General features: G+C 52.0%; 1 protein-coding gene across 1 annotated transcript in view; it reads right to left on the reverse strand.

The window, feature by feature from the left end:
• LHX4 (LIM homeobox 4) overlaps positions 1-17,630 on the reverse strand; it is a 41,719-nt gene that overhangs the window by 14,016 nt on the left and 10,073 nt on the right. Inside the window, exon 2 of the mRNA XM_030303128.1 lies at positions 11,188-11,359. Coding sequence (XP_030158988.1) covers positions 11,188-11,359 — 172 coding nt within the window. The remainder of the gene's footprint in view (positions 1-11,187; positions 11,360-17,630) is intronic.

Consider the following 17,630-nt stretch of genomic DNA (forward strand, 5'->3'; position numbering starts at 1 on the left):
ATATGAATCAGTAGGTTGAGTAAAGCAGATTGCCCTCCCCATTGTGGCTGGGCCTCATCCAATCAGCTGAAGGCTTGAATAGAACAGAAAGGCTGACTATCCCAAGAGCGAGAGGAAATTCCTCCTGCCTGACTTCCTTGAGAGGTCACATTGGCTTTTTCCTGCCTTTAAACTTGAACTAAAAAATCAGCTCTTCTTAGACCTCAATGCTGCTGGTTTCTGGACCAGAATTTACACACTATCAGCCCTCCTGGGCCTCCAGCTTGCTGACTGCAGATCTCAGGGCTTCTCTGACTCCAAAACCACATGAGCCAATCCTTATAATAAATCTCTTTATATTACACACACACACACACACACACACACACACACACCACACACACACACACACACACACACACACAGCCTGCTGGTTCCATTCTCTGGAGAACCCTGACTGATACACACTCCAGTCAGGTGTCACCCACCAATCAACCCAAACTGCACTTGCCAAGGTCACCCATGACCCCAGCGTTGCTGGCCCAGTGATCAGGTCTTGTCTCCCCTGACTTTTCGATGGCATTGGCTCTCTCCCTCCTCCTTAGAACATTGTGCTCACTTGGCTACAGGACCAGCTCTCCTGGCTCTGTCCCTTCTCCCCCACCCCCCACCCCCCAGCAGCCTCTCCTCCATCTACCCCACTCGCTGGGGACTTCACTTCCACCTCTCACCCAGACCTCTCGCCTAGCTCAGACTGGTATATCCCACTGTCTCTTCAGCCTCTCTGCTTGGATGTCTGACACCAAACTCCTGATCCTCCCCAGAATCTGCACCACTCCCGCCCCGCCCACGTCAGAGAATGGTGATTTCATTCTTCCAGTGACTAAGGCTGAAAGCCTTGCACACGTCCACCCAATATGTCAGCAAACCCTGTCGGTTCTACCCAAAATTCGGTCAAGAATTGGACCACTTCTGACCATCTGTACCTCTGCCTCCCTAGTTCAGGGCCCCATCACGCCTTGCCCACCACTAACGGCTCTCCTGGCTTCAGCCCTTCCCCCCACAATGGCCACAGTGATCCCACCTCACTCCCCTGCTCCACACCTTCCGGTGGCTCCCCCCTGGCTCAGGGTAAAAGCTGATGTCCCTTTACTGGCCTCCGAGACCTTCCAAGACCACCTAGCCTCCTCTCCTACCACTCTGCCTGCTCACTCGCCCGGCCACACTGGCTCCTCGGGCTTCCTCAGCTCGGGGTGCTCTTTCCCCAGTTACCTACATGGCTCACGTCTGCATTTCCTGCAGGTTACCCCGCAAACGTCACCTTCTCCAGGGGCATTCCTTGACCACCCCCATGCTCCATCCAGCACTTCCTTCCGCATCTCCCCTGGATGCACCTCACCGTTCTTGTTTGTCTACCCGATCTCTCCATGCCCAGCAGGCACCGTATCTGATTTGTTCACCGCCAAGTCCAGTACCTCCAGCAGTACCGGACCAGGACACGTGTTCTGTGAAGAGCTGGTGAATAAACAAGGACCGCCTATGCCTGTGGTACGCATTAATTCTCGTCCCCCATTTGCGCATGAGGAAATAAGTTCAGAGAGGGTCGATGACGTGCGAGAGACCACACAGCCGGAAACAGTGGAGCTGGGATTTGAACCCGATGTTCTTCGTTACTCGGCCATCAGGAGGCAGCTGGGGGGTGTGAGCCCAGGCCCACGCCAGCGACTGCGTGTGGGGGCTGACGCGGCACAGTGCACTGTCCTGAGGAAACAAAATACTGCATAACTTAATTTTATGCTTTAATTGCTTGGTGGTGATTTACTGCGGGCTGTATATTTTTTTCCCGGCTGACACTTCCCTACACGTATTTCTTTTATCTATCACCACACTTGACAGGTAAGTTGCTGATATTTACTGTTACTGTATGTACCAGTATTTCCAACATATATCACCACCCCAGCCATGTCACGGGCGCATAAAGTTCTGCCCCAGAACGGCCAGCCTTCTCCAGACATAGACAGGGGCCATATTTGGAGAAGGCCTGACACCAGGTAATATCAGAAGCTTCAGGAGTAGAAACACAGCCCCCCACGACACACGCTCCCAGACCCATTGGAACTGCCCCCACAGCACCCTGCCTTTTGCTGGGGAGGGTTCTTTCTTTATTTTTTAGGTGTATTTATTTTGAGAGAGACAGTGGGGGAGAGCAGAGAGAGAGGGAGAGAGAAAAAATCCCAAGCAGGTCCCATGCTGTCAGCGTGAAGCCGGATGCAGGGCTTGAACTCACAAACCTCAAGATCGTGACCTGAGCCAAGGCTGGACACTTAACTGACAGAGCCACCCAGGTGCTGTTTTTTTTTTTTAAATATGCTTTTCTTCTTGATAAACATTCAATATTATCCTGAGGTGGATGCTATTGAAAAGTTTTAGAACCAGTGACCCAGTCCAACCCCCTCATTTAACACAGAACAAAACTGGGGCCCAGAGAGGGGTAGTAACTTGTCCAAGATCACACAGCTCAGTTAGTGGCAGAGAAGGGGCTAGGGAGCCCAAATCCCCCTTTCCCTCAGTCATGCTCCACCCTCCCCCCATTCCCAGCTGGGGATAGATTTGCTTCCCAAGAGGTAATGGGACATCGGATCCGGATCCGACCCTCTTCTGCAAGAGTCCAGCCCACCTCCCTTAGTTTCGGCAAACACGCATCAAGCACATAGTACGCAGGCAATTTCATGTGAGCTACCTCACTTAAACTGCACAATGGCCCTCCCAGGTAGGTATTTCCATTCCCGGATGGGGACAGGCTGGGAGCTGTTTCCGGCTCAACTACACTCCCCCTCCTTCCCACTCCTACCTCCTGGCACCTACTCTGCTCACTCCAGGCTAATTCCTCTCTGCCCAGGTGTTCACGCAGCTGTCACCAAGTTGCCCTGTGCAGAGGAACCACCTGGGATGTCTGCTTACAACTGGAAGAGCCACCCCGACTCCTGACCCCGGGCCCAGCGTCCACAGTTAGCAAGGCCCCCATGCAGACCACAGAAGCCCTGTGTCACAGATGTCTTAGCACCCCTGTGGCATCTGCAGGTTGCTTGTTGATTCTTGAGTCCCCCAAGACCTAAGGACCCATTCTCAGTGGTGGTGTGGCAGGGACATTCAGGGACGGAGGTCCCATCTGACTCCTCACACCAGACTGACCTGCCGCGCTGACACGTCGCTCGGGCCACAGAGCCCAGCTCTCATTCGCCTGTGGCTTCTCCTCAAGTGGGGCTCCCAGGGCCACAGAGTCAGAGCCACAAGCCAGACACTGGCTCTCGTGGGACCCTCCTGCGTGACCTGGGCCAGAGAACCAGCAGGAAATGAGGTGGAGCCGGATCACAGCGGCCAAGTGCTGGGCAGGGCATTTGGGGAGGCCTGGCAGGAAGAAGCTTCCAGCTGCACAGAGGGGAGCTGACAGGGGCTGAGAGGGGGCAGAGGCGGTGGGAATAGAAAAAGCTGGGAGCCCGTGACCGAATGCCTGGGGTGGAGATGAAGGAGAGGGCAGGTGGTTGAACCTTCACCAAGGAGGAGATGGGGGCCACCCCCCCCCACCACTGGCTGGTGTGTTTTCCTGGGATGAAGAGGCTCCTCCACACGTCCCACCCCCGAGGAACCCAGACCCCTCTCTGCTTGGGGACCCGTTTCCACAGCTCAGATGCCATCTCACTCCCAGGTTGATTTGCAACCACTTGGCTCCAAACAGATTCCCCAAGGCCGAAAAGTCTCTGGGCTGCAGGCCCCACAGATGTCAGGAGGCCTTCGCCCCAGGCTGGGCAGGCGCAGCTGAACCGGGGCCTCTGGGGCGGGGAGACAATCCGCGGACTCATCACCGCCTGATATACGGCCTCGGGTCCCAGGGGGAGCTGCTCCGCTAAGTAATTGCTTCTGCCTTGATTACAGGCCTTCGCAAATGACTGTGGGCCTGGTCCCACCAGTGTGTTTGAATCTTACAAATGTCCACATGCACAGACACTATCTGGACCATCTGATCGTTACCTTAAAAGGTTTAATTTGCTTAGCGAGGGAATTAGACTATAAACTATTCAGAAATTATGGAAAGTCACACGTCAAAGAGACCCTCCCCCTGTGGGTTCCTTAAGCACATTTTGCTAGAATATGTGTGTGTGTGTGTGTGTGTGTGTGTGTGTGAATGCATGCACATGGCCATGCTCGTGGAGGGGGGAGGCTAGCAGGTGTGTAGTTACCAGAAATAACACTGGCTCACAAGGACCTGGACCCAGACTGGACCAGCAATCAACCCCAGAACTGAAGTGGCCTCTTCCTGGGGCTACAAAGTAAAAGCTGACTGGAGATGGCCACACAAGCACACAGGCTGGTCTCCCCCGGCCCGAGCCGGGAACCCCACTCTGGGAAGAAAAGGCTGAAGGCTGCAGTCACACCCACAGAGCTCTGGACCACATGGGGAAGGATGGCGTCCCCTGGGGAGGGCTTGTGGTAGCTCTCACCTGCCCCCACACCACCAGGCAGACCGTTGTTCCAATCACCTGACCTGCCACTGGACACAGGCAGGTGGACACAAGTCCCACCCCGGAACCCCTGTCTTGTCTGCAGCCTTTTGTAGCCTCGGCCCCTACGAACCTCCTTCTCTCTTTCTTTCTCCTCCTTCCATACACATTCACCATCATGACTTCAATAAGAATAACCCCTAATGACGACTACAAAGCACTTCCTAAATCTTACTTCATCCTCAGGGTAATCCAGAAAAGTGGAGATGTGTGTTCCCATCCCTCTTTCGAGGCGGGATGGTGAGGCTCAGAGATCAAATGCCCCCAGGTCACATAGAGTCTGCATTCAAACCCAAAGCGGGCCACTCTGTGAAGTCCACCTCGCAGAGAGGCTGAGCGGGACTTTGCCTGTATTTCCTGCGGGCATCTGCCCTGCCTAGGGGCGGGGGCCCTGGTCACCAGAGTGATTGGGCCAAGGTCACTAGTGAAGACCAGGCTGGAGCCAGCAAAACCACCCTGCGTCCCGGCCAAACGCAGGGCATGCTGGAGCTGAAACAGGCTGTTCTGAACTGCAGGGATAAATCAGCATCTCCCGGGCTCCCAAGGACGCTGCTTACCTGCCCTTGGCCGGCAGCCTGCCTGGAGATTGACTGGCTGGGGGAGGGGGCACTGCGAGGAACCGAAGCGCCTGGCCAAGCGGGGCAGCGGCCCACACAGCTCCCCACTGACAAGTCGTGAAGCGGCCTTCTATCCCACTGGGTCCCCACAAGTGACCATCTCTGCCCGCCAGGCAGGTGAAGGCCTCGGGGACAGACAGACACCCCCAGAGACACAAGAAGTTTAGACAGGAACCCCCTGGAGTGGCAGTCACTCTCAGAATGCCTCCAACTCTTCCCCCAGGCTCCCTGCTGCGGGTATGAGCACAAAGCCCCGGTGGTCAGGGACACAAGCCTGGAATGTTCTCGAAAGCTGTGCTGCTCTCTCTTTGATTCCCTAGCCCTGTTTGTTTTCACACTGTCGTAATTGCTGGTTTGTTTCCCAAATCTTCATGTAAATCCCCACGGCATCTTCAGCCTGTGGTTTATTCCCAGCACAATGCAGTGTGCCCTCCGAGCTCTGCCAGGCTACCCTCATCACCGCAGGACGTTAAATGTCACCTCAACAGGAAGGTCTCAAAGCTGAGGGCTGGGGGCGGGGAGGAGGGAGGACAGGAGAAGCCAGCCCAGGCCTAGCCCCGAGGGAGGGCTCTGACAGCCTGGCCCTCCAGGACGGCAGGTCAAGTGGCCACACGTCCGGGCCAGAAACCCAGAGACACTGGTAAAGCAGCCAGCATCCTGCTAGACATGGTTTCCATGCTATTTCCTTCCCATCTCACGACTCTGCGCTCCACAATGAGCGCCTTCCAACAGTAAGGCAGTGAGGTTCAGAAAGGCCCGGTCACTTGTTTTCTGACAAACAGCTAGCACGAGACAGGACAGGAATCCAACCGAGCACCGTCTGGGTTCACTAAACCCCTCTGTTCATAAAATAACTCCCCTTTATGAAATGCTCCTGTGTGCCAGGTCTTCTAAAGCATGCACCATTAACATTCCCATTTTTTTCTGAAGAGGACAGTGGAGTTCAGAGATGTTAAGGAACCTGCCCAAGGGCACCCAGTTCCTGGAGCAGAGAACCTGTGCTATTCACTGCACTTCAGAGTAAGAGAGCTGCCAAGCCCCTCCCAGGACCCAGTCAGTGATGAGGAGGGGACCCAGAAGCTCTACTCCCAGACTCCTGCCCTCCCCAGGCCCTGGTCTCTTTGCAAGGAGATGGGGACCCGGGACGTACGGGACACGCAGTCCAGAAAGGACTTGCTTAGCAAATACAACAGAAAGAGCCGTTGGCTCCTCAGCTTGTGATTCATTTGCAATAGCCTCGGAACCACTGCGTTTAGTCAACTCCGTGGCTCTCCTCTCGGTCTCAGACTTTTATTTCCTGTGGAGAAAGGCAGCCAAGGACCCAGGAGGCAAAAACAACAAACAACAGCAAAGATCAGCCAATGTTACAGAGCAAGACAGAATTCAACAGCTCCAAGAGAAAAATGCAACAACCACAGAGTACAACCTTCCAACAATACTTCTTTCTTGGTCTGTACACACATCAACATCGCCCTCTGCTGTCAGCCACCAGTATTATCACAGCTCGTGGGCTGAAGGCTGATGGAAGGCTGACCTCACCCCACTTCTGAGGTATCACATGCCTGCGGCAGGGTACTCTTCACATGACAGTCTTGATTCGAAACCTTCACGCAGGATAAAGGATACCCCTTGGAGTTACGCAAAGCAGTGGCCCTTCCCTTGTTATGGGCAAAGAGATTTAAAATATTGATCCTGAAAATTAGAACCACAATGCTGATCAGTGAGGTCAGTGCCCCTCTGAGCAGGGCTATGGGGCAGGTATCTGAAAAGGGCAGTGATTTTTCTGTCCTTTTTCTTTTTCTTCAAGGAGCGTAGAGCAGAGAGTCTCCCTGGCTCCCACCAGGCCTCTTCCAAATCCCGCAGCTGAGAGCATCCTGAGGTCTGACAGGTGAATTCAAGCTCATGGCGCCGACCTTCCCTCTCACCAGGCTGCCGGAAGTGACTCTGGCAGCCTCCTGTGGGACAGGAAGGGGCTTGGGGCTCCGGGAACTGCTCTGCCCCTCCCGCCCTGCCTCGTATTCTCTCTCTGCTCACAGGTATCCTGTGCGCCATCTGAAAGCAGGTGCCTGGTGATGTTTAATGAACCATAATGAGGAGGGGACCACGGGCTCTGCAGCCAGGTTACAGCCTGAGCCCCAAGTTGGCAGTGGATCCCAAGACCCCGGCAGGGGGGGTGGGAGAGGGGTGAAGCCAGTCTGACCCTGGAGGACTGACTCCCTCAGTGTCCTCGCCTCGCACTGTGACTTGCTATACCAAATTGCACCTGCGGCTGTGTCTTCCTGCACCGAACAGCCACAGTCCCCAAGAGCCGTGTGGGGCCTGACTGCCCGTGAATCCAAGTGTCTTCCCTGGGCAGCTTCAGAGTGGCCCAATCTTCAATCTCCATTATCAGCGGGGAGAATCACCTCAGCTTTTAACTTCTCTCCGCACAGGGGGCCTGGGTGGCTCAGTTGGTTAAGCATCTGACTCTTGATTTCAGCCCAGGTCATGATCTCACAGTTGGTAGGATTGAGCCCTGTGTGGGGCTCTGCACTGACAGCATGGAGCCTGCTTGGGATTCTCTTGCTCTCCCTCTCTCTCTCTACACCTCCCCCACTCACGTGCGCTCTCTTTCTCAAAATAAATAAATAAAACTTAAAAAAAATTTTTTTAATGTTTATTTATTTTTGAGAAAGAGAGAGACATTGTGTCAGCAGGGGAGGGGGAAGAGCGAGAGGGAGACACAGAATCCAAAGCAGGCTCCAGACTCCAAGCTGTCAGCACAGAGCCCGACGCGGGGCCTGAACTCACCAACTGTGAGATCACGACCTGAGCCGAAGTTGGATGCTTAACTGACTGAGCCACCCAGGCACCCCGAATAAATAAAACTTAAAAACAAAAATAAATTTCTCTCCACACAGCACTTCATCTCAGAATTAACGACCTGGATTCAGCACTGAATCTGTGGCCTGTTCCCCTACTTCGCAAGAGGATCCAGCCCTGAGGGTGGGTCATTTTATGAAGCAGGGCAGTCCTATGGAACCAAGAAAGTAACTGGGACTGAATCATGGGCCTCTGCATTTCCCAGGCAGCCTGGGCCTCCAGGATTCACAGGACGTCATGTGAGGGACAGAAGAAACTGGTCACCAAGCATGCTGTAAATTCACTATGTGATCAAACCCAGTGATGGTCTGTAGACAAGGCCAGGTGCATATGCCAGGGACAGAAAAATAATACCTAATAAGTCTTTCCTCATGCCAACAAGAAAGATCAAACAGGCGCAGGAGGAGTGAGCAAAAACAAGGCAACTCAGGATGCCCATCCGCTGAAGAGCTGGACTCACGGCCATGGAAGAATGGGGGAGACCTTCAGAGGACAGACATCATCCCTGGAGGATACAATAGCCAGGGTCAAGGCCTGCCTGGGAAAGGGGGCACCCTGCTGGGGGGCATTGGGAACCCAAGAAAGCAATGAGGTAGGACTAGAAGAGAGGCAAGGTGGAAGGCTCTGATAGCACAATGCATCTGGAATGTTCTGTAGGCAGAGGGGGCCTTGCTGAAGGAGCTGGGGGCCGGGGTCAGTGGTGAAGTTGGATGCCGGTGTGGTGGGGGGACATGTAGCCTCAAGGAAGTGGGAGGTGAGTTATGAGGTTATTGCTGAACAATGCCCTGGAAGGATCCAAATGAGGGTCATGGCATGGGGAGGCCACAGAGGCAAGAGGTCAGTGCCCTGGCCTGAGCAAGTAATTGTCATTGTTATTTCTGGTCTTGGGCTTATGACTCATAGGCCTATGCTACTCCTCCCCCAGCCTGCACCCCAGGTCCCTTCTGAAGGGACCATCTTTCCTTATCACTACTTCTCCCAAGCCCGAACCTACACCTGAGCTGCGACCACTTCCCTTTCCCAAACACTCAGAGCCAGCCAGTCAAGGTCAAGTTCCAAACCCCAGACAGGAGCTCAAAGGAGCTTCTCTGGTGACAGAGTCCTGTGACATGATCCTAATGGGTTTTGCCTGCACCCCAGCCAGTGGTCTAACTCGGGGACATCTCAGCACCTACCCTGGGCAAGAAGGCCATGCCCCTGGGGCGCCTGGGTGGCTCAGTCGGTTAAGCGTCGGACTTCGGCTCAGGTCATGAACTCGCGGTTTGTGAGTTCGAGCCCCGCGTCAGGCTCTGTGCTGACAGCTTAGAGCCTGCTTCGGATTCTGTGTCTCCCTCTCTCTCTGCCCCTCCTCCCCTCACACTGTCTCTCTCAAAGTTAAATAAACATTTTTAAAAAAAGGCCATGCCCCGGTAGCTCACTGAGGCTTCCCAAAGGTACATGGACAACCAGGAAGATGGTGCACAGAACTTGGAAGCAGGGACAGCTGACCTGACCCCAAGGCCAGGCCCCGCCTACTGTGTCCTCTTGCCCCTCCTTGCTCACACATTCACCTTCACAGGTGCACACAGGCACACAACGTTCACGCACACGAACACACACGTGATGAGATTCACTCCGTGCGGGGCCTACAAGAGCTGCCGTGGGGCTTGGCCCGGATGTCACTGAAAAATGAATAACGAATGACTCTGGTTGCCCACGGGGAAGGATGTAGGAGGAGAGAGCAGAACTGTGTAAATGCCAGAATGAAGGAAGCAAGGCAAGGTTCAGAGATGAGAGAGCAAAAGGAAGACTGGGAGGACGGAGAGCACGGAAAAGACCTAGAGGGAGAGCCAGAGGCCCGGCCCTGAGTCGGAGCCATCAGGAATCTGTTGGATGTGCCTGCGCGCCTACTGCCCCTGCCCTCAGGCAGCATACGGGCACAGGCATGAACACACAGGCACGTGTGAGTGCGCATGCTCACATGCACACCAAGGGAGAGAGCGGTGCATTTTTGACCCAAGTGTGACGGCGACAATGAGTGTTGCCTTCTGAGCACGAGCCTTGGAGGAAGCCCCAGTGGAAACCAAGATCACCTTTAATGTGCTTTTCAACTCGTATTGGGCTAATGAAATTTGAGAATCCTCAGAAATTCAAATCACCTGTTCTCTGAAGTTCAACCTTGGCAGGATTTGGGAGAAACATGTCCTGGATCCAGGACTGGCATTTGTCCCCATGTCCCCTCCCTTTGTGCAGAATACATGACCTCTGAAGGAGGCATGCTGCCCCTCTGAGGCTGGCTCATTTGTGCCAAGTGTTTCCAGGCTTTGGCGAGCCTCCCCAGAAGCCCCGTCCCCCTCAGCGCACCCCCGTGGGCCACCCACCCTGGGCTCCGCGTCACCGATGGACACATCCCTTCTCTTGTTGTTGGTCTTGCTGTCACCAGCTGGTCCAGGTGAGCTGAGGCACCAGCCTGAGTGCCCCGGGAAACGGGTTCCGGGAGAGAAGCCCCAGACGAAATGCCACAGAAGATAAATTCTAGAAGGTCCCCTCTCCATGACCAGCAGGACTTTTTCTGATGGATCCAACCCCAGAAGGAATTGAGGACAGTCTTAAAAGCTAACACTCAGGTGTCAGGTACTGTCCTACGGACTTTACATATATTGATCCATTCAAAGCTAATAACAATGCAGTGAGGTAGGAACTATGATTAGCAGCCGCATTTTATAGATAAGCAACCAGAGGCAGAGAGAAGTTAGGTAAGTTGCCCCAGAGCACACAGCTAATAAGAGATTCAAACCCAGTCAAGGGTCTGGGCTCTTAACTGTCACATCAAACTGCCTCTTCATGTTTTCATTGAAAGCGATGACACTAACAGAGCCTGGCTTGACCCCGACCAGGAGCAACTCTTCCAAGCCTCTGGGGCCCTGAAGCAGCCACGAAGACTCCTCTAGATTCGAGGTGCAAAACTCAAAGCAGCCACCCTGAAAGTGGCAGGAATGATAGAGCCACGTGGCCCAAGAAACCAACACCAAGAAGGAGCATTCCCTTCAGGATTCGCCGGAATCCTTTGTCGGCCCCCCTGCAGAAGTTTGGCTCCAGCCCTCTGCCAGCTGTCTCCCCCACCCCCAGCGGGGAGAGGCAGATACAGACCAGGGCATGGGAGGGAGGCTGCACCCTGGGTTCTGGCTTACTTGAAGAAGTCTTCCTTGCAGTAGACGCTCCCGGCCCTGGAGAAGCACCTGTCTGCCAGCTGCATCTGGCAGTCTGCACACTTGAGGCAAGAGCTGTGCCAGTGTCTGTCCAGGACCTTCAGGATGAACTTGTCCAGGATATGCTGATTGCAGCCGGCACACTGAGGGATCTCTGTGGGGAGAGGAGAGAAAGGCAGAGTGAGCCTTCCACACAGCACGGCTAACCGGACCAGACCCTGTGTGGATGCCTTCCTGTTCTTCATGATTCATGTCCCACTGGAGGGAAAAGACAGAACCCAGACCCTTAGGGCTGCCACGTATAATTGTGCAGGCTGTGCACTGCACAAAGGTCACTGGTCAACGAGGCACGTGGGAACTGAAATCCAATGCACCCAGTGTTTCCTATTAGGAGGGGAGATCCTCCCGGGGCCAGAATAATGTTTCTTTTGCAGCTATGTATCCCAGCCGCCTAGCACAGTGCCTGGTACACACGAGTAGCTCCACAGATATGTATCACTACATAAATATTGGATCAAATCCTCTCTAAGAAGCTCACTTCGAAACAGTTCACCTGCTTCTCCCGTGCACTCCAAAATATCAACAAACCAAATCTCTCCGGAATCCTACATTCTTGATTCATATCATCTTTGTCGGTGTGATATAATTTAAAAGTATTAATGTAAGGGAACTGGCCTCAAAGCACAGGGGACAAAGTTTGAACACATCTATGTAGAAAGAAAGCTCTCTCAAGTTCTAAATCATTTGTGTCTCAAACCTGTAGACAGGCTATGGGGACATTCACTAAATGACATCACCGTGTCAGAGACACAAATGTCAGTGTTGGGCACAGTAACCCCCAAACCCAGTCTGTTCCCCTTTCTGGCCTCAGCAGCTACCAACATTTGCCTGAAAGTCAGACCCACTAGATGCCTTGCCCTTTGACCCCATTCTCACACCAAAATGCCCCACGGAAACTACAGGAACCACAATGAGACACAGATGCATGGGTCTGGACATTTGCTACCTGTCCCAGGGCATATGGCATTTTTTTCTATCTCTGAAGTTTTCCTCTTTGACAAAGAAAACGTTCAACCAACCAGCTACCAAGTTACTTACCAAACAGTTCTGATGTCCCCAGCAAGGTACTAAGCACACAGGACAGCAACAGGAATCTCCATCAAATAAGGGGGGATGGGTAGGACCCAGGGTGGGACCATGGATTCTGGAGCCAGCCTGCCTGAGTTTGAACCCTGGCTCTGCTTTTTAACCTTCCACAAATTACTTGGCCTCTCTCTGCCCGGTTCTCTCATCTGTAACAAGGAGGGATGGGGGTGATGATGACAGAAGTCCCTGGGAGGATTGTTATGAAGAGTAAGTGAATCAATACTGTAGGACAGGGCCAGTATCCAGTTGGTGCTCAATAAAGGTTTGCTGTTACTAGGAGATAATTGCAGTAAGTGTGTGTTGTGTGTGGTGCTGCTGTGGCTGAGGGGAAGGAAAGTTAGGGACCCACGTTCATGCGCTTGATCTCATTGATGGAGAATCGCTGCACAGATGTCCCCACGCTCCTGTGGAGGCTCAGATTGCGTCCACAAGACAGGGAGGTGCTCCTCCCACTACAAGGACACCCCTGCCTCTCTCCGGGACCATCAGGACTGGCGTCCCTGGAGCAACAGGAAGAAGTCCAGGAGCCGGGGGCCTTAGCAGTGGAGACATCTGGATAAGCAGAGAGGAGACTGAGGAGCGAGGGGTGCATGACCAGGGGCTCCCGCCGTGTGACAAGGCCAGCCTGCGAGGGGTGGGGGAGGGGGGACGACTCGTGCAAAGGCGCTCACGCAGCGCGCGGGCGCGGTTTCTCCTGCCCGCGCGTTGGCGTTCGGAGCCGCTGCAGCCGCCAAGCCAGGGGCTGGAGGACGGCGTTGTGTGTGGAGGAGCACTGCTCTGGCACCATTTTGCACGCGAGGGGAGAGAAGACCGAGGCCCTCGCGCACGGAAGTGGCTCGCAGATCGGCAGGAACCCGTGCCCACCAGCCCGTCCCAGGTCCCAGACCGTGTGCAACCGTCTGCCCGCTGAGCACCGCCGCCCGGGGCCATCGGGGACGCGGGGACACGGCCCGCTAGGGGCATCTTTGTGTGAGCGAACGGCTGAGTCCGAGGGCCGGGTACCCCGCCGGTGCCCGCGAATGAACCCTAGGAGAACCCGGACGGAGAACCGTCCTCTGGGCGCGGGGAGTGCGCCCGCCGGCTCCCTCCCGCACCCCGCCCGGCTCCGCGGCCAGAGGGCGTCGATTCCCACCTAATTGTTGTCTGGCCTTGCCTCCAGGAAAGATACGGCTGTATTTCTCCTGCCGGCCGCAAATGCATGGGGATGAGGGCGAGGATGTGTGCTCATAAAATTTATTTCGAGCTAGGTATCTACCGGGAGCCTTAATATGATGAGTATTCAAGAGAGAATACATTAAGGCTAATGTATGCAGGGAAGGGCGGGCAGGGGAGTTTTAGAGGCTTGGAAACGGAGACAACATCACGTTTAGGAACAACACTAAAAGCAGACAGACAAGCCATCTCAGCCTCTGGCTTGCAGGGATGCTCCCTGCTGAGTCCATCTGTGCTGCCCAAACTGGGGGTTCTCAGCGGCCTTGGGGCCAAACTGGGGTCCTCGAGTTTGGCAAAAATGTGAGGGCCAAACCAAGGTGATTTTTAAGTTAAAAAACAAAACAAAAACACAAACCAAAAAAACGTCTCACGCTGGGGCGCCTGGGTGGCGCAGTCGGTTAAGCGTCCGACTTCAGCCAGGTCACGATCTCGCGGTCCGTGAGTTCGAGCCCCGCGTCGGGCTCTGGGCTGACGGCTCGGAGCCTGGAGCCTGTTTCCAATTCTGTGTCTCCCTCTCTCTCTGCCCCTCCCCTGTTCATGCTCTGTCTCTCTCTGTCCCAAAAATAAATAAACGTTGAAAAAAAAAATTAAAAAAAAAACAAAAAAAAAAAAACGTCTCACGCTGTATTCCAATGTAGATTTTGAGAGGGGAGTGGCATTTTTAAAAACAAAAGTAACCTAGAAATGATTTAAGAGATCCATAATATACCAGTAATGGTAAAACCAGACATCAAGAGCCTGTTGTGAACTCTGCCAGGTCCTGGGTGTATATTACGTCAATAATCTGTACAAATTGGTGAGGAAGGTGTTGTTACCCCATTTCACAGATGACAAAACTGAGCCTTGGAGAGGTGAAGCAAAGTGCCCCAAGTCCCACAATGGGGTAACGGGGATTTGAACCAGGAGCCTATGCTTAAGGTTGGCTAAACCCAACCTGAGAGCGGGAGGGATCTGGACATGCCTCACCTGGCTGGCTCTACCCTGTCATTTTATGGAGGGGAAATGGAGGCAGAGAGGTAGTCTCAAAGCTGCTCTGTGTCCAGTGACAAGGGAGTAGATGAGCCGCCGGCCTCTGTTGCTTCTTAACAATTGGGCAGATGGAAATGTTTGAGACATAGATTTAGATCCTTTGGACAGAGGATGCATGTGTTGTATGGGACGGACACCGAATGCCCCGAGGGTGGGAAGTAGGAGCCCCTGTCCTGCTGATCCCCTCCACCCAGCTGCAAGGTGCCAGCTTGTTGATGGCATCTGTCAAGTTCAGATTCATCCCTGCCTGTGAGGGGGCGGAGACTTGTGAACTCAGATCCCACACTTCAGGTGACAGCACTCCATGTAATTATTTTGATTAGTGTGAAATGTAAGCTATCTAGAAATTTTTCCAGGAGCAACAACACGAGCCTTTTTAAAAACCTACAATAAATTATTATTTTTAAATTCAGAGAGCCTGAACAGGACAGAGATTATGTAGGTCTCGTACCAGAAATTAAGTTGTAACCAAAATTTCCAAGGAGCCAGAAGATTTCCAAATCCCCAGTAAATTCGACGTACTTTTTATGCAGTGTTTGACATCACAAAATTCCACCTTCAAAAGTGGTATTTAAGCAGGCCCTTGGAGTCACTAAGACAAAATTTAATCTATAAACTCAGTTCCTGATTATGAAGAGTCATCTCATTTTAAATGAAAATTTTTATCTTATCCACACACAAGTGTTCTTTGGTGATGCTCTCTGCTGGGACTCTGCGGAGAGGAAGCTTGGTCACGAAAGGACAGCAAAGCCCGTGGAACAGCCAAGGAATCCGGGGAGATGCTGGATCACACAGTACAATACACTCCCCACCGGCGAGGCCCAGAATCTTCTCTCAGTCCTACAGAGTGACATGGCTCAAAGCACAGACCTAAACACAGGCAGAGCAGCTGTATAGACAAGCAGGCTTGCCTTGACACACTTGCTCGCCATGCAGACACCTGCACCCACACTCACATAAACACATATGCACATAGTCAGATATACACACATATTCGCACCTACTTAACAGTATACGCACAGACACACATGACACAAACACACATATGCGTCCTAACACACATAGAGAAACACACACAACCACAAATGAACAAAGATACACCCTGAGACATACACAAAGGCACTCACACATACCACATTCACATAGACGCACAGACATACACATCGTTGCATATACTTAGACACACACTTTTAACATACACACTCGCGGGTACACAAGCACACATACACCACAGTACTTACACAGAGTCACACATACACATAAACCTGCACACACACGCTTCCTCACACACAGGCTGAGGCATCGCCGTTCTGGAAAAAAGCCAATTCTTCCGAAGTCAAGCTCTGTCTATGGAAAGGAAGCCATCTCTGAATAAGGGAGCTGTCCAACCTCGAGGCCGTGAGGAAAGCGGGCATTGAGTGATACAGGAAGCTAGGGCGAAGTGGAAACGTTTTGTTCAACTATTCTTTTAGAAAACTCTTGGGAGAATTTGAAAGTTTTCAGTTCTGCTTGGAGTTTAGATCTTCAAATCTTTGGGTCTGCCAAACTGTTTATAATAAATCCCAGATCACAGTCTGCTAGACCTGGGTTCAGATCGGAGTCTACCATATATATGATCTTGGACAAACTGTTTACAGTCTTTGAGCCCCAGTTTCCTGACCTGGAAAACAGAGATGATAACACAGTCTCTCAGGGTTGCTGTGTGATCACATCAGAGAATGAGTATAAAACACCTGGCCCCATAATACCATTGTCCAAGCTCAATGGCAGCTCCCTTTTCCATTCTCCCATGGCCAGTTGCCAACAAGATGAATTTATATACTTAAAGTACATTAAAATTATTTCATGTTTCATTATTTCTCAATATAATCTCCCCCTCCATCAATACCCTCCCCACACACAAAACACTCAAAACTCTCCTCCATCCCCTTAGTTCTAAAGCATCTGGAAGATGTATACCCCTTTCTAATCAACATAATCTCAGAGTATAAATAGCAGATAATGCAATATTACAAGGTTAAGTCTATTTGGCATAAAGAAATCTGGCAGACTCTCTTCTCCATAAAACGAGGGCAAATTTGCCAGACCTTGGTGCCCTCCCCATATGTCAATGGTGAGAACAGGGAGGCTAGGACCCCCAACCAGCTGAGCTCACTCCACTTCTGCTGTAATGTATGCAGGTAAGAGTGGATTGAGTTCAAATTAACAACTGAGGATTCGAGTGTTTTTCTTGGAGATATCTAAATGCCCAATGGAAAAGTGACTATTTCTTATTTGATAAGAAATGGCTAAAAACCTTTTATTTGCCCATAACCTTAATCTACTTCTTCATGAAGGCAGCTTATAAAACCCATAACATGATGCCCAGCCCGCAAATCACCTAAAGTCCTGTGGCATGGGCATGACGGGCTTATTTTTCAGAGTGGCCCATCCGAAGATAGGTTCCATTTTAAATCCCCAAATTCCTCCATTAGTGAAGTTTTAGAAAACTGGGAAGTAGGGGAGGTCAGTCTAAAGGCCTGATGTGGTCTGTGGTGGACCAAATTGCCCCCCTACAACTCCCCCTCCCCATGACATATAAAAAGTATTGTGCATTTTTATTCCCCACTCACGTTTCTTCATTTCCAAGAAACTGCTCTCAAGGAACCAGGGGCCACCCTGAAACATTTTGGAGACGGTTTGCGTGTGTTTGTTTGATCGATTTTAATTCTTTGAAAAATGGTGTTTTCTATCTCTCATCACGAAAGAACAACAAGGCGAGGAAAACCATTTTTTCCACCAAAGAGACTAAGGCTAGAAAACCACACTTGACAATAACTTCTAAAATGTATTGAAGAAAGTGCATCTTTCCGGGAAAATGAATTGGAATTTCAGATAGTTCTATTGGAACCATAATGCTGATGAATATCTTAATATTTTAAAACTAATTTATTGTGTGCTATTAGGAATAATGTTGTTCATTTAACCATGCCCCCAGATCAGATTAATATTTCTTAAAATTTGGACTTTGATGTTCCACCTTGGAGTCCCACGAGACT

Source organism: Lynx canadensis, chromosome F1 (genome assembly GCF_007474595.2).
Source record: "Lynx canadensis isolate LIC74 chromosome F1, mLynCan4.pri.v2, whole genome shotgun sequence".
Taxonomy (NCBI): Eukaryota; Metazoa; Chordata; class Mammalia; order Carnivora; family Felidae; genus Lynx; species Lynx canadensis.